An 18,355-nucleotide genomic window follows, 5' to 3' on the forward strand; every position below is an offset into this window, starting at 1 on the left:
CGAACCAATTTATTTTCGGTCTGAACGCGCCGGCCGCTTCAAAATTAGGTTTGGGAACCAGAACTGGCATGGAGCCTTGCTGGTGTGAAAGGCCTATGAGTGTATATTATCTCCACAGATGGCAAGAAAGATGGTGAGGGAGGTCATAAATAACCCATGGATCACATTTTAAGAATTGCACCTTCCTACCAACAAATTGTTTGGAAGGGTGGCATGAAGACGGCCCTTACTGAGCACAATAAACAAATTAAGCATCTGGAGTTTGCCAAACCTCATTGGAATTATGGCTGGAAGAGAGTGCTATAGTCAGATTAGACAAAAATGTAATGCTTTGCCATACACTTCATCGACATTCCTGCCTCCATTTAGCAACTTGATGTTTTGATGCCAGCGGTCCAGGGGCACTATATAAGATCAGTGGCACAATTAGTTCAACAAAGTAATAATAATAACAATTAATTCAATTTATATAGTGCTTCTCATTTGTGGTGGCAGATCTCGGAGCAGGAAAAAAAAAAGATTTAATGGAAGGCCTGTCTATTAAAAAAGGGTGGTCCATTTAGAATTTTATACTGTAGGTCAAGAGAAGGACTTTGAAATTAATGCTGTTGTGGACTGGGAGCCAGTGGAGTTTGACAAGTATAGGAGTGATCTGGTGAGAACTCTGACAGCACTGTTCTGGATATTTGGCTGGGAGACCAGAGAGGAGAGCATTGTAGTAGTCAATCCATGAAAAAATTAAAACGTGAACCAGTTTATCAGCTTTGGAGAGGGATGACTTGAGTCTGGCATTGTTTTTGAGATGCAAGAAAAGTCTTGCAGGTGTGTTTGATGTGGGTTTTGAATGAAAGTGTGGAATCAAACTTAACACCAAGGTGAGGACAGGGAGATGGATTGGCCATTGAGTGTGGGACCAGGGGTGTTGCAGTGGGGGTAAAATTGGGACTGACTACCCAGGACCTGAATGGGGGGAGGGCCCTCGAAAAGCCTGGAATGAAATGTTTATTTTTGTTTGCAATTTCTTATTTAAGTAATAAGTAATTAGTGTCATGACTAATCAAAATTTGCTAAATAAAACTATAACTATTAAAAATAGTGGAGTTCTCTGAGGCCCCTCTCACCCCTTACAAAAGGAGCAAAATGGTTTAGCCGCCCCTGCATTACAATTAGTCTCTAAACGCAGCTAATTGAGCCGACTGACTGGTAATGCTGGAGCACCAATGTGGACTGTCATAGTCATGTCTTTCCACAAGAAAGGGAAATCTGGGTTCCAGAAAATAAAAGGAAGAAAGGAAAGAAAAAGAAAGCAAACTTAGGGAAAGCAACTGCTAACTAATTTATTTTTGTTTTTAACTTGTTGAAGAACCTATGTACTTGCCCTGTCAGCAACGGGCATCTGTGGCACAGCCCTGGACTGGATTGAGTCCTACCTCTCTGGTCGCTCCTTCCAGGTTGCCTGGGCTGGTTCGGTATCGACACCTCGGCCCCTCGCCACAGGAGTTCCCCAGGGCTCAGTCCTTGGCCCGCTTCTTTTTTCTCTCTACACGCGCTCCCTTGGCCCTGTGATCACTGCACATGGGCTATCCTACCACTGCTATGCGGACGATACCCAACTCTTCGTCTCGTTCCCGCCGTCTGATACGCAGGTTTCAGCCCGTATCTCTGCTTGCCTGAGGGACATCCAGAGCTGGATGGACAACCACCATCTAAAGCTCAACCCAGGTAAAACTGAAATGATATTCATCCCTGCTAATACCTCTCCCCATCTGGATCTCTCCATTTCCCTCGGGGATACCACACTCACGCCGTCACCCAGTGCAAGGAACCTCGGCGTGGTGATGGACAGCAGACTGTCCCTTTCCGAGAACATTGCGGCGGTGACCCGGTCTTGCAGGTTCTTCCTATACAACATACGGAGAATCCGCCCCTTTCTCACCCCCTACTCGACCCAGCTCCTGGTCCAAGCGATGGTTCTGTCCCGCCTGGACTACTGCAATTCCCTCTTGGCTGGCCTCCCAGCGTCTGCCATCAGACCCCTCCAACTCATCCAGAATGCAGCAGCTCGTCTGGTCTTCAACCTTCCCAAATACTCACACGTCACCCCCCTGCTTACTTCCCTCCACTGGCTGCCTGTCATGGCTCGCATCAAATTCAAAACATTGGTGCTAGCCTTCCAAGCAGTTAAAGGGTCTTCCCCAGCTTATCTGCAAAAAATCATCAGACCCTACACCCCTGCCAGACCTCTTCGTTCAGCCTCCACAGGCCGCTTGGCACCTCCCCCTCTCAGAACCTCCACCTCACGCTCACGACTACTGTCTGTTCTGGCTCCACGGTGGTGGAACGAACTCCCCGTTGAGGTCAGAACTATAGAATCCCTCCCCACCTTCAAGCGCAAGCTGAAGACACACCTCTTCAAACAGCACCTCTCCCCATCCCTCCCTACCTCCCTGTGAACCTTAATTGTTGTCTCTGTGACTTGTGTATCAGTATTTTAGTTGGCTAGGTAAGCAGTGTTTGGATAGTTAACTTTGGTGACTTTTGCTCTGTTTGTTTGTTTGTTCAAAAAAAAAAAAAAAAAAAAATGGCCCTTGTCCTTATCTTTGTTGTACAGGTAGCAGTTGAAATTGTACTTACCTCTAGGGTCTTTCAGCGAACTTATCCCTGGTTATGGGTATGCACTTTGTTGTACGTCGCTCTGGATAAGAGCGTCTGCCAAATGCCAATAATGTAATGTAATGTAATGTAATGTAAATTGTTTGGATTAAAGGTGTCTGCTAAATGACTAAAATGTAAAAAATGTAAATGTAAGAATGGTATAAGCTAATATCAGCAGTTGTTTAGATTGTAGGCAGTCAGCCAATAACCCTTTACCTCCAACCACCTAGCGATAATCCCACCAGCGAGATCCGAATATGGTCTAATCACATATCCATAAATTATCAAAACAACATCACACAAACATGCCAAAAGTTAACTTTCAGAGCATGCAGGAGATGCTTCTGAAGCTATATCTTCTCCCTTTAGCTCAGGACAATAAAACCTCCCCATCCCTTAGTTTCATATTTTTGTTATACTTTCTACAGCTATCTGATCTCAGAAAACTTTGCATGAAAGTTGACACCCTTTTAGGTTTCAGGACAGCGCCCGATATCACCGAATCAATCATTCAGAAAAAAATTAGGTAATTTTCTTTGCAGTCACTTCAGTTTTATCCAGCACATGCATGTGGAAGGTTATTTTGTCCATATAAATATCTGTATTATCCAAAATCCTTCCATTTATATACAAGCTAAATATACGTTCTTTGTTGGATGCTATTTTCCATTCCACCCGGATGCGTGTTATTTTGCAGTACAGTAAGCCTTTTCTCAATGTAGGGGTTAGAAAACTAAGATGGTACTTTTTAGTGCCTTAGGAATGATAAATACTTAAATATTAATGTTCTCTTAAGAATGATACACCAAGCAAACCTTATTAAACCATAGTAAAAGTATCACACAGTAATTATATGCTACGGTATGTTGAGAAAGGAGTGCTGAAATGTGGTGAGATTTTAGACGATGTAGATTTAAGCACATATCACAGATTATTATCACAGATTATTATTACTTGTTTAAAGGTGGTATGAACAGTTAATTAATGACTACCCTAATAACCGCTACAGATTCATGTGTACAGTTCATATGTAAAAGATGTTATGCTCGGGGCCAGAAACCCAATTGCAGACCACAGTATTCCAAAAAACGTTGTATTTATTCAGTCCAAGGGTACAAGCCAGTTACTCAGAGAGACAGTTCCAAATTGAGAAGCAAAAGGGAAATCACAAAAAAAGTCCACAGGTCAAAATCTAGGAGATCAGAATGGCAGAGGTTCAGAGGAGTAGGCACAGGGACAGTCATAAACAAAGCGAGGATCAAAAACCAAAAATCACATTCAACCGAAACAGAAGGGAATAAGAAAACCTCGAAGTCAGGCAAAGGGGAATCTCAAAAATTACAGGCTTACACAAAATCAACTCTGAAATTATGATCAACGTTCTGACAATTGTGAAGACTCACACTGGGACTTATATACACAGAGGAATGAGACAACCTAGGCGGGGCATGGGAGTGAGGGCGGTCTAACAAATAGACATCAGGTGAGACACATGAAAGGGCAATCATTCAATAATGAGGGAGGAAGGAAGTCGTGGGACTGGATTCACATAGACTCACCTGTAATACAAACACCTCCAGATACAATTGCACAGACTTAAGGAATGTAGTGACAGTTAGAGAACAGTTGCGAACACTCCACAGAATTAAGGCAGGCAATCAGAGATAGAACAGGGATGTGGAGCTACAGAGCAGTGCAGAAATAGGGAGAATGTTAATATGTTAGTTACGTGATTAAACTATAAATACCCCAAACTAGTGAATGTTAGTTAGTTAATTAGTTAATTAGTTAGACAAACATATAAGTGTGTTAATATAATTAGTACTGTACAAATTCTATGTTAGTCGGGATTAGTAGATTAGTGCTATGTACAAACATAAATGGAAAGAAAGCGGGAAGCAAGTAAAGCGAGACAGAGAAGGAATCGTGGGAAACCGGAAAATTCTGAAAATACCCGAATAGTGAATCATGCAGACAGGGTAGTGACTCGGGCTCAAAATCGTGTAAAGACACAGACATCACAGGGGAAGACGAATGCAATGAACAATGATTGTAAAAGGAAACCAGGCATGAATATGAAAAATAATAATGTTACAAAAACACAGAATAAACTAACAGACAGAATACAGGATATTACAAAAGATGTGTGAGAGACATGGATCAAGAGAGGAAGGGGGCCCACAGAGACTGCTTATGTATAGGGCCCAGAAATTTGTGCTACACTCCTGGGTGGGAAATATGCTGCTGCCATTGGCGAGTTGTTTGGTTGTACCAATCAGCATAGCCTCTGTCTCGCTGCTGTGCAGCTGGAGGAAGTTGGCCCTCATCCAGCAACAGATGTCCTTTAGATATCTTGTTGTTGTTGGGGTTGGGTTGGGTTCTAATGGATATCATCAGCATAGCAATTTTGACAAATTGACAATCAGCAAATCACTGGTTTGCCAATTTTTGTAGCCGTTTTGCTACTTCACGTTCCAGAGAGATTGTATTTATTCAGTCAACACACCACTAGTTTTTGTTACAAAATGTGTGTGGCACATGACTATTCCTCCAGATTTTCATCACTGAAGGGCAATGTTTAACTTTTTCTAATGGCAGGGTCACTCCACGAGAAGTAAAGTAATCACATTTCATGCTGAATAAATTACATTTACAGTTTTTCCACAGCTGTTAAAATCATAAAAGGGACATTTTGACCAGAGGACAATACAAAGGTTAAAAGCTTCCACATACCTTTGTTTGTGTTCAAACTACACTAAACTGGTTCCCCAAGTTTATATAACCTGTAACAAACAGCAGGATTCCACACTTATACTATATTGATCTAACTTCATGTTAAGCAATGCCTATAATGTATATGTGTTTGTCTGTTCTTTTGATCATGTTTATATTCAAAGAAACTGTCCTTTTTAGTTGCTGAACAAGCAGGAAGAACTGGTTTTAACACACCCACTACATAATTGAAGCTTCAACAGATGAGGATCGGCCAACTCTAGTTGACTTGAAAGAAAGTCAAACCAGACCTGCAACATTTCAACAAACACGGCACTTATATTTTTCGTTTGTGAGGACATTCTTCATTCAACTTCTATTAAGGTAAGCTCTTTTTCAAGTTTCAACCACTGTGTGTACCCTTTTAATGGATAGAGGAAATCCAGCAGAAGTTACTTTTTCATGGCAGAATATATTTGAGAAAATCATATCGGCCACTCTGATGCAAGTAATAGGACAGTGTGCTCTCCATTTTCTTCAGTGAAATATATTTATTTGACCTTCATTTAACATTTGATTAGATGGTATGATAGCACTGCAGGTGAATATGGTGAAGTGTGATCTTCTGCTTAGGTTCTACCTTATATAAAATGATCTGTCAACAGTTATCAAAAGTGTATGCTGTTTTATATTGTATTGTACACCGATCATCCACAACGTTAAAACCATCTGCTTAAACCAGTTTTTTCACAATTGAAAAATGCTTTAAACTGTATAAACTTGTCTATAAACACTTAATATTTCATTACATGATAAGTGTACTGTGTAAGTAAATAATCATAAGTGAATTGCATTCAAAAGTTAGAAATCTTCCAACCCTATGTTTAACAGCAGAGAAAACCCCCTAAATTATCTTTTTTCAACTTGAAATTTGATAACAAAGTTTGTGATGAGTGACAGGTTGTTTCTTAATGCAAAATAGATTTGGGGTTTATAATTAAACTAAAGTGCTTTATTTTAGGGGTTTAGTGAAGGTGGTCATTTTTGACCCTTTTACATTACATTACATTACATTACAAGGCATTTAGCAGATACTCTTATCCAGAGCGACGTACAATGAAGTGCAGATCAAACACAGGAACAAGAGTGAAGACGACCGAGAGGACAGTACGGTTTCGAGTCCTAGCATGACCATACAGATACAATCGGAACCCTTGAAGAATACATCAGCTTACAAACTAGCATACCACAGTTGGCAGCTAGAATACCCTGAGTACAACAATACAATAGCTAATACAAAACACAACAATATCTATATATAACTATATAAGTGCCATTATAGTCTATGGCATATACAAGGCTAATCATAGTGGTGAGGTAGGGAGGGAAAGGTGCAGCCTGAAGAGATGAGTCTTCAGTCTGCGTTTGAAAGAGGTCAGAGACTCTGCCTTTCTGACATCCACAGGGAGGTCATTCCACCACTGTGGGTCCAGGACAGACAGCAGTCGTGAGCGAGAAGTGCAGTTGTGGTGAAGGGGAGGTGCCAGACAGCACGAAGTGGTGGAACGGAGGGGTCTTGCAGGTGTATAGGTCTTGATAACTGATATATACAGGGGCTAATCCCTTAACTGCCTGGTACACGAGCACCAAAGTTTTAAATTTGATGTGAGCCATAACAGGCAGCCAGTGGAGGTTGCTGAGCAGGGGGGTGACATGTGAATGTCGGGGAACATTGAATACCAGACGGGCTGCAGCATTCTGGATCAGTTGTAGGGGTCTGGTGGCAGATGCTGGAAGGCCAGCCAGCAGAGAATTGCAATAGTCCAGGCAGGACAGGACCATTGCTTGGACAAGGAGCTGAGTGGAATAGGTGGTGAGGAAGGGTCAGATTCTCCGGCTGTTGTACAGGAAAAACCTGCATGCCCAGGTCACCATAGTGATGTTCTCAGAGAAGGACAGTCTTTTGTCCATCACCACTGCAAGGTTTCTTGCACTAGGGGATGAGGTCACTGTGGTATCCCCTAGTGAGATGGAAAAAACAGAGAAGGGAGAAATTAGAGCAGGGATGAAGATTACCTCCATTTTACCTGGGTTGAGCTTTAGATGGTGGTTGCCCATCCAGCTCTGGATGTCTCTCACTCAGAGATACGGGTAGAGACCTGTGTGTCTGATGGGGGGAAGGAGAGAAAGAGTTGGATGTCATCGGCATAACAATGACATGAGATGCCATGAGCAGAGATAACAGGGCCAAGGGATCTTGTGTAAATGGAGAAGAGGAGGGGGCCGAGGACTGAGCCCTGGGGGACTCCTGTAACAAGGGGGCGAGGGGTTGACACTCTTCTAGCCCAGGTCACCTGGGAGGACCGGCCAGAGAGATAAGATTTAAATTAAATTAAAGACTGTGCCACAGATCCCTGTAGATGCCAGGGAGGATAACAAATGGCAATCTTGTTAGCTAATTGGGAGAGGGGGGGTGCATTGTTTTGTTATTTAAATATCTTGGTAGGTACTGGTGTTCATGATGCCGTCTATCTTAACAGGTGCTCCAGGACCTGTTGAATTTTTAATATTTCAAAAAATAAAGACCACCTGCTATATTTAAAAATGCATGGAATGTATTCCTACATAAGTTTCACCACATGTGGGACCATTTAATTCCAATGGAGGGAGGGTGAAACTGATGTAGATGCCATGCATTTTTAAATAAGGTGTATTCTACAGTCATCATGAATACCAGTACCCACCAAGATATTTAAATAACAAAACAATGCACCCCCCCCTCCCAATTAGCTAACACAATTTCCATTTACATTTAACCCTTGTGTAGTCTTAACATTATGTATACTAAAATAAAGCAGATTAGTTGAATTTTAATCCCCTATTTACAGGAGTTCTATTTTGCATGAAGAGAAATGGTGAATTATATGTTTAGAACAACACTTCATGTGTATTTTACTAGCTATGGATGTGATGCTTTAACTTGTGGAAGAACCTATGCACTTTGGATTAAAAGCGTCTGCTAAATGACAAAAATGTAAATGTAAATTTATATAGCGCCTTTATCCAAAGCGCTGTACAATTGATGCTTCTCATTCACCCATTCATACACACACTAACGGCGATTGGCTGCCATGCAAGGCACCGACCAGCTCGTCAGGAGCATTTGGGGGTTAGGTGTCTTGCTCAGGGATACTTCGACACAGCCCGGGCAGGGGAATTGAACCGGCAACCCTCCGACTGCCAGACGACTGCTCTTACTGCCTGAGCCATGTCGCCTAGAAGAAGAAACAACCTGAAAGAAACAAAACTGATCATGATCATTAATCATGAAAAAACTTTAAGCAGGTGGTTTTAATGTTGTGACTCATCGGTGTATATGTAATTTATAACTATATTTGTTAAATAATTATTACTTTACAAATATAGTGTTTCAAATATTTTCGAGTTTAAATATTCTGTATTGAAAAATAGTATGAGATATTCTTATATTTTAAAATGTAACTGAAATACAATATTATCAAAACTGATTTACTGTGTGAGTTTGCATGTGGAAGTGTCAGTTCAGTTGAAGAGACAGAATTTTATGGTATTTTCTGTGTATTACAGTACATGATCTTTCATTTTTACTTTCACAGGACCATTTCTCTACTGGATGTGCCACCATTATGAGTTGAGCTTGGATTTTGAATGCAATTTCATTCTTGTGTTTAGATTTTTGAGGTTGTCTTGGATTCTTAGATCAGACCCCTTAAGCATTAATGATAATGCTGCTCTTTTTGCAAAGGATTATAATTCGTATGAAATGGGTTTTTATTATTTTGGCTTGTGGCATCTGGATTTTGACAGTTTTGTTCAGAACATGTGTTCAAAATTCTGTTCAGAATTCTGTTCAGAATTCTGTTCAGAATTCTGTGCTGAAAGAAAAACGGCATAGCAAACACTGTGCTTGCGGCCACTGTTTGTCACAACCAAACATTTCACAGTGGTTTGACAGTCATTTTAATAATTCTATGCATCCCTTGTTATCCAAGAAAAATATCAACCTTTCTGATGATATTCTGAAGTTTTGGAATGTGAGTAATCTGCATGGTAATTTGATATTTTGACTTGCTATTAAAATTTCAGAAAAATCTGTTTTTTTACACTCTGCAAATTTAGCAAAATATATATCCTTTTTTTTCAGAAACTCCAACCATACTATGTCCCTCCTCCATTCCAAATGATGATGAAGAAGGTGTTTGGGCTTTTCCCTGGAGAAGAACAGTACATGGACCGTGGGCCCTCTCGCTGCCGAACCTGTGCGGTCGTTGGGAACTCCAACAACCTCTTGGGTTCTTCTTATGGGTCTCAGATAGATGACCATGACTTTGTGATGAGGTAAGACTGGAAACTGACCAGAAGTTAGCATTTGTAAACTTTGTGTTGGAGGAACAGATTATCCCCGTCAAAAAGCTGCTGTGATTGTTTCCAGGAGGAGACAATCAAGATGAAAGTGATAACAGACTGTGACAAATAAATCAAATTTCCTTGTTGTAGCCAGTTCAGAAATGGGAAATTTAGTTACAAAAGAACAAGGCAAAAGCCACAAAGGAGCTAGAACTGCTCTAGCTAAGCATACAGTAACTAGGCAGCAAAAAGGGTTCATGTCATGTTGGCTTTGTAATAAAAAAACTCAAGTTGTAAATGCAATGGTACCTACAGTGTAGAAGTCACTTAACTTGATAAAATACCCGAGAGAAAATTGGACTACACAAAAGCGACAGCAGCTAATCACACTGAGGTGCGGCAGGCCTGAGATGAAATTAGTATATTGGCATACATTATGGAAACACTGTGCTTAAGGAAGAAGTTTAGTATTCTTAAAACTTTTATCTGTGCCCTTTCTTCTGTTTTTCGATTCTCTTCTGGAAAATATATTAAAAACAGTTGTCTTATTGACCACGAGTGGTAATGACATTATGTGATCACCAGTAATTCGAATCAAGTATAAAATGAGTATTATCATTTTATGCATAATGACACTGGACAATATGAGCGGCCATGTATTTATGTATATAAATACTGTTCATACACTGTAAAAGATTACACCCCTATTTACTCAATAAAATGTAGGTAAGATAAACAGATTAATCAATAAAAGTACGTGTTATATCAATTTAATCAATAATATGAAGTCATATTTATTCATTAATAATACTTGTAATCTCAGTTTTATTGGGTAGATGTCCTGTATCATTTTTTACAGTGTATGGTCTCATTCTCAAATACATATATTCTGTCTTGCACATACAGTACATAAGCTCTCATTCTCACATACATTCCTTTTACTCTCATATACATATATTCTCTCTCACATGGTACATACTGTCAATCCTCACTGTCACATGCATACAGTGTATTCTGTCTCATTCATATGTTCTCATTCTTGCATACATACACTGTATTCTCAGTCTCAATATATGGTTGGCTTCAGCATTTTTGGCAACCCTGACTGGCAATGCACAAAAAATACTTCATATAAAATATTTATTAAATTATATGATGACAGAGATAAGCTCAAAATGCTGAACATGTGATATTGTATTTTATTAATGTTTCAATGGATCCAACCATAATCAAACATTAATTTAAAATAGAAAGTAGATTTAACCAAAATCATGGTTCCATAATTATTGGCACCTCTGGTGCACCCACCTCTGGCAAGGAGTTTTTTCCTGTAATGCTTGAAGGTGAATGAATAACATTTGGAGGGATTTCAGACCATTTTTCTATGCAGATCCTTGCAAGTTGCTTCACATTATTGGCTTTGCACTGCCCTCTTCAGTTCAGCCCACAGGTTTTTTACTGGACTGAGGTCTGGTGCCTGAGATAGCCACTGCAGCACATACATTATGTTGTCACAGAACCATTTCTGTGTGTATTTGGAAGTATGCTTTGGGTCATTGTCTTGCTGGAAAGTCTACCTACAGCCAAGTCTCAAACCTTGCGGTAGAGGCAGACAGCCATATGGCTTGGGCCTGTATGGCTACCAGTGGAATGGGCTCACTTGTCCTCATCGATGATGTGACTGCAGACAGAAGTAGAACAATGAATTCTGAAGTCTACAGAAATATTTTATCTGCTCAGATAAAACCAAATGCCTCCAAACTTATTGGATGGCACTTCATCATGCCACAAGACAATGAGCCAAACCATACCGCAACAAAGGGGTTTTTGACGGCCAAAAAGTTGTTGATGCCAAAAAATGGGGGGGAGGGGCATCAAACTATGTATGAAAATACCCTCAAATTAAGGATGACAGGCTGCTCTTCAACCTCATTGCCATTGTATCCTTTCAAACTGAAAGTGCTAGAGTACAGAACCAGAAAAACAAATAATGTGTCACTGTCCAACGAATTATGGTGCTTACTGTATGTGAGAGTAGAATGTATGTAAAAGCACAGTGTATGTCCAGTATGTTAGAGGAAGCATAGTGGAAATGAAATGTGTTTTATGGAAACAGAAGGCAGATTAATTAATGAATTTGTAAAGGCTCAGAAGCTGGTACAGCCTCTTTTCCAGTTCCTGGTCACACCATGAAGGTGGCACATATGAGACACAAAAAAACAAGCGTGTAATAAATAATTTATTATTATGGAATGCCATCTGGGTCACTCACGACTCAAATTTCATTCAAGCTACATAAGGAACTGCACCTCAGTCCTTAAGTCTTATGAAGGCCTCTACTGTATGTGCCCATTCTTTTCAGAAATATTGTCTGCCTTAACTGACCATGTTATATCTCTTTCTTTGAAAGGATGAATGAAGCAAAAACAATTGGGTATGAAAAAGATGTAGGAAGGAGGACAACACATCACTTCCTGTACCCTGAGAGTGCCATCGACCTGGAGAACAACACCAATTTGGTGCTAATACCCTTCAAAATGAGAGACTTTGAGTGGCTTATCAGTGTAATAACTGATGGATCTATCACAGTGTAAGTCTAATAATATATCTATATTTTATTTCTGCAGTGATGGTTGGTAATCTAGTGAACATTATTTGAAATGTCAAATTGTACAGATTTAATTTTCTCACTTTGTGCAGTGTGTATGGAGTGGCATATGCTATGTAGTATATCAAGTGATGTGTAGGATTTTTGGATATAGACCAAATGCCACCCCTTAGAGCTCCGGTAGTTGACAGAATTTTAACTGAATTTTGGCAGTAAAACAGAAGCACTGTCTACACTGATGGTTTCAGATATTTGATTGATCGCCATTTGTTTTACGGTGGAACAGAATCCTGGTCGAGGGACAAATGCCGGATTACATATGACCTAATATTAAATGAAACTTGAGTAAAATATTGAAATATGAACAAAACCAGGGGGGTGTACTACGTGTTTCAATTGATACATTTGTTCTTAAACTAAAAAGACATTGAACAGCGCTACATTACGTAAGCTGTGGTATGAGAGGGATAATACCCTGGACCAGTCAGCTAACTCGTCAAATAACTGAGGACATAACTTACCCTGACAGGCAGTTATGTCCTCATAATTGACTCATTCATAGGTTATTATCCCTTACGTAATACTCTTTCCCAGATCTGTTTCAGGGAGGGGCTTGCGCAGCTGACAAATGTGTATATGTCCAACTACTTGCTTAAATGATGCGGGTTGATGATAATATCCCATGGGACTCCATGAGTCATAAATTCTAATTACATAAAATAAGAATGTTAGAATGATCAAAAGCTATTGGAGTCATTAACTAAGTAATAAGTAATAGATGTATAATTGCTTTTAACTCACAACTTTTTATGTAGTTCATGCTTGAAAAACGACACACTGCCTGAATTAAATAAGTTCTGCAAACTGGGCTAAAATTCCTCTGCAGCAATGTGAACTTCAAATTATAGGATGTGTTTGGTCACAATTATTGCTGCTGAAGGTGGTTTAACCAGTTATTAAGTTGAAGGGGGCAATTAATTTTTCACAGGGGTGATATGGGTGTTTCATAACCTGAAATAAAAAAAAATAAAAAAAGGGTTTGGTTTTTACTCATGTTCTCTTTGTTTAATATGACATTTAATCTAAAAATATCTGAAACCATTCAGTGTACACATTTATACAATCATACAGGCAATCAGGAAGAGGGCAAATACGTTTTCATGGCACTGTATGCCATTATACCATCCTGTGCTACCAGACAAATTAACCGACGTAACAGACCAAACGGTTTGATAGATGAAAGGACCATTACATACATGTATGAGTTGTCACAAAAATTCCATTAATTTAATTATCTTTTCCCCCCCCAAAAGCACCTATCGACGTGTACCTGCAAGGATTAAATTTAACAAGGAAAAGGTTTGTCTCCTTTCACAGCCCATTGGCATGGTAGTGTTTCCATGTTCCATTGGTACTACAGAAGAGAATATCATAAATCAGTCAAAGCACTAAAATAAGATTTCAGATTAATTCCACAAATGATAGGCAGGCCTATTCTATGCACCTTGGTTTTAAAAATTCAGTTATCCAACTTCCATTTGGGTCTGTTTAGTGTTTCATCATTACAGAGCAATGTTGTTTTAATCACAAACACAACTTCTTTCAGGTCTTGTTCTACAATCCAGCTTTCTTAAAGTACGTGAAGGAACAGTGGGTCAAAACCCATAAGTACCCCTCAACAGGAATGCTTGTTCTCCTGTTTGCTATCCATATCTGTGATGAGGTGAGTGAGCTCAATGTCTGGAACTGTGTGTATGTGTGATATGTGAGCTATGTGCATGTTCATGGAAATGACATCTGTATGTGTGGGTACATGCGGTTGTCCTCTGGTGTACCAAACAGCTATGGCCAGGCCAAACTTTTCCGGGTATATACAGTCCCCTCCAAATGTATTGGAACAGCAAGGCCAATTCCTTCGTTTTTGCAATGCACTGAATACATTTGAAAGTAAATAACATTTAATGCAACACTAAACTGTATTCTTCTTTTGTGATGCTTTTCCTGGATTTTACTGTAGCCTCTTTCAGTTGTTGTTTGTTTCGGGGGGGGGGGTTTTCCCTTCAACCTCCTCTTTAGGAGGTGAATTGCATCCTCAATCGGGTTAAGGTCTGGTGATTGACTTAGCCAGTCTAAAACCTTCCAACTCTTCTCCCTAATTAAGTCCTTTGTTGTGTTGGCAGTGTGTTTGTCTTGCTGCATGATGAAGTTCCTCCCAATTAGTTTGGATGCATTTCTCTGTAATATGGCAGACAGAATGTTTTTGTAGACTTCTGAATTCATCCTGCTGCTACCATCATGAGTTACATCATCAATAAAGATGAGCCCACTCCAAATGCAGCTATGCAAGCCCAAGTCATGACCCTTCCTCCATCGTGCTTCACAGCTGAGCTTGTATGTTTTGGATCATCAACTGCTTATCTCCTGGAATTTTCATGCACACTAGTCTTTAGAGTTTGCAAAGAATGGTGCAAAAAAACAAAACCATCCAGTGAGCAGCAGTTCTGCAGACAGAAACATCTTGTTAATTAGAGACGGCAGAGGAGAAAAAGGCCAGACTGGTCAAAGCTGACAGGAAGGTGACAGAAATGCAAATAACCACACATTACAACAGTGCTATGCAGAAAAGCATCTCTGAACACACAACCCATCATAACTTTAAGTGGACAAGCTACAGTAGTAGAAGTAAAAAAAAGAAGTCTAATAAATACGTAATAAAGTGCTCACTGAGTATATATTTCTGAGCATTGTATTATAAATCATATAAATCATATGAAAATGTTGTGAATTAAAGAAAATTGGAAAATTGAGCTACTCAAAATTACATCGTATTCTTACAGTCTGCTTCACATACTTTCTCGATTTGATATATTCTGAATATTTGAATATTTTACTGATCTTATTTCCCCACAATATGGCTTGGTCATAGCTCTACTTCACTGGTTCCCAATATGTGAATACGTGAACCATACATCTTCCAGGTCAAATCTACATTCAGGCTTTCAGATTTTTCCGCAGTTATCCTACTCTGTTTAGATTTTCTTCAAACGGTGTAAAAAAATTAACGTATTAGGAGTGGCACCAATGTAAAAATAAATTGGATAAATTGCCATGCAACTTGCATGGGACTTGTGTATGAATGCTCAAATGGAAATTGTTCAGTCCACGCATGTCTTTATTATACTATATTTTTGCCAGCTAGCATGGACAACATCTTATTCTTAAAGTGTGCACAGTGCGCACAGCCCACAGTACCTCCACATTACCATTAGGTAATTCACTTGTCTAACAGAAATTATAGATCAGTAGAGGTCATATCTACGTATGCCAAAGTGGGGTTTTACAAATAACAGCTTAGTCATGGTTTTCAGTCTCTCAATATAGGCAATGCCTCCCTCTTTTGCAAGCAAATATAATATATAATTCATCCAAAATGATTGGCACCCTGAATATGCTTAAAAATACTACCATTATTGTAGTCGTAGTGTGCTTTATTAATGATTCAATGGAATTGTTTAGGTGAGTGTTTATGGTACGGTGCAGACCGTTACAGACTTTGGAAACACTACTGGGGAAAAAAAGTCTTGCATTTTTCAAATTAAACATTTATTTCCCCCCAAAAGAAACCGGTTTCACAATTATTGCCACCCCGGTTTAATACTTTGTGCACCCACCATTGGTAAAGATGACAGCAGTGAGTCCTTTTCTATCATATGTGATAATGTTACAGAACACATTTCTGAGGGATTTTTGACCATTCCTCCATGCAGAACTTTTCAAGATCATTGATATTCTTGGGTTCACACTTGGGATTGTCCTCTTCAGTTCAGACCACAGGTTTTCAATAGGATTTAAGTCTGGAGAAAAAGATGGCCATTGCAGGACATGTTGTATTCACTTAAACATTTCTGTGTAGATTTTGATGTACTGTATGTTTGGAGTCATTGGGCCTCATGCAAGTACGTTTACGAATCCATGTCAGATTCAACAAGAGCTTCTGACTTCTGAAAGCTGTTCCAAATGACCATGTAAACATGATGAATCCCCACCTCATCTTAAATGAGTGTGCGTGTCCAGAGAATGAATTCATAAAGATTGTATTGAATCCTCGAGATGTCCATTATAATACAGTATATATGGTACTGTAGGTGGGTTTCAGTGGATAGATGTCCAATAGGATCAACAAGAACGAGTGACGTAGTTACCATGTAGTTGGCACCTAATTGGGTAGACTGTGGTTAATTTGTTTTGGCAAAACAATATAACATAAAAATATGACAGACTCTTGTTAAAATCTCGTACTCTTCCTAAAGTCCACAAAAAAATCTTTCTGAAAACATTTGAGGAGAGAAATAAGCAATGCAGTTGCCTAATCTTAATTTCTATTTGATCTGCAAGTGGACAGTGTAGAGGACGGTCATAACGAACCCAAAAAAAGGCCACAAAATGGCAGCTTGGTTGCATCTTGGGGTCACCAAGTCTCAAAAAGAACCACCTCCATTTGACAAACATTGTGGTGGTTGTGTGATGGTGTGGGGATGTTTTGCTGCTCTGTACTAGTATTTATTAAGGAAAATGTCTGGTCATCTATCTGTGAGCTGAAACTGAAATGTAATTGGGTAATGCAGCAGGACAATGATACAAAACATAAAGTCAAGTTCACATCTGAATGACTCAAAAGAAACAAAAAAGTTTTGAAGTTGCTCAGTCAAAGTTCTGACTTGAACCCAATACACATACTGAGGCAAGACCGGCAATGAGCAGTTCCTATGAATTTGTCTGAATTCAATCAGACCTGCTCCTGCTTAGGTAGTTGGATTAACTGCACAATGTAAAACGTGGAACAGCTCTTTTTACTTCAGTCCATGTTCCAGATTAGTGAGGCTTTCCGGTTTTACTCAGTGGACTTATCTGGCTAACTAAGTAATCCTGCTTTGTGGAACAGGCCCCAGTTCAGCAAAAGGTGATCTAAAATCCATTATGACATTATGACATCTAATTTTATTTTAAAATATACAAAGATAATTGGCCCACAATTCAGCTAAAAAGCTAGCTGGACAAATTATTGCTAGTCTTATCCAGATATCTTGAAAGTTAGTTCATTTTAAAAATGTAAAAACACTACCACTTAAACAGAGGTTGGGTAAAGCTTATAGCTGTACAACATTTAAAAATATAAATATTTTGATGCAAACATCTGTTAGGTATCTGATTAATTTCAGTTTTCAATAGTGACTGAAATAGGGCAAGCACCCCCTGTTGACTTTTTAAAAATGTCTTCTTCCTTTTGTTTAGGTAAGTGTCTATGGATACGGTGCAGACCGTTACGGACTTTGGAAACACTACTGGGAGAAAATACAAGGCACCAAGCTTGTGTCTAAACACAGCGGGAACAAAGAATACGACATCTTACAGTTGCTCCATGAAGCTGGGAAAATCAAGCTCAGCAAAGGGAGTAATTTGTAAGCAACATGAAAGAGAAATGGCCCACATATTGACCAATAAATACACATTGAAGGTTAAGGTATTTACTAGGTTGCTTTTTTCTAACTGTAAACTGGAATGGGCATTTTCAGGAAGGGTAAATATTTGAAATTGATTCAATTTGCAGTTGAACATTTCTAAATGTATTGACATGTTTTGTATGATGTCTTTTAATGTATTGACTCATTATATCTACTGTATTCTATATCACATTGTTCTTCATTACATACAATTTATCTATGCATGTAGCTACATGCTGGAAAAAAAGAAGGAGATTATCCGATGGAGATGATTACAGGTTACTTGTGGATGCTTGTATTTGTGTTCGCCTGTGCACTACGCTGGTCGCGCAAGGCTACTTGTTCATTAGGCTACGTGTTTATTAGGGTGATGGTAAATATTGGACATGGACATGGAAACATTGAAATTCAAATTTGTTAAATAAACATATTTATATTGTTATTTATATTTCGAATGTGACTCACACGTCTGTCGATCGACTGATTTAATGTT

At 39.2% G+C, this 18,355-nt stretch overlaps 1 protein-coding gene across 5 annotated transcripts in view; it reads left to right on the top strand.

Moving 5' to 3' along the window:
• Window positions 1-18,310, top strand: part of LOC133137213 (CMP-N-acetylneuraminate-beta-galactosamide-alpha-2,3-sialyltransferase 2-like) — a 22,611-nt gene extending 4,301 nt beyond the window's left edge. For 2 of the 5 annotated variants that reach the window (XM_061255336.1, XM_061255335.1), the window contains exons 2-8: window positions 5,569-5,751; window positions 9,003-9,440; window positions 9,551-9,744; window positions 12,164-12,343; window positions 13,675-13,720; window positions 13,968-14,084; window positions 17,654-18,310. In XM_061255336.1, the coding sequence (XP_061111320.1) occupies window positions 9,126-9,440; window positions 9,551-9,744; window positions 12,164-12,343; window positions 13,675-13,720; window positions 13,968-14,084; window positions 17,654-17,824 (1,023 nt within the window). In that variant the 5' untranslated portion in view covers window positions 5,569-5,751; window positions 9,003-9,125 and the 3' untranslated portion in view covers window positions 17,825-18,310. The remainder of the gene's footprint in view (window positions 1-5,568; window positions 5,752-9,002; window positions 9,441-9,550; window positions 9,745-12,163; window positions 12,344-13,674; window positions 13,721-13,967; window positions 14,085-17,653) is intronic. The other 3 variants (XM_061255337.1, XM_061255338.1, XM_061255340.1) reach the window with 3 other exon arrangements.
• The last annotated feature ends 45 nt before the right edge of the window (window positions 18,311-18,355 follow it).

The sequence above is a fragment of the Conger conger genome, chromosome 9, assembly GCF_963514075.1.
Source record: "Conger conger chromosome 9, fConCon1.1, whole genome shotgun sequence".
Lineage (NCBI taxonomy): Eukaryota > Metazoa > Chordata > Actinopteri > Anguilliformes > Congridae > Conger > Conger conger.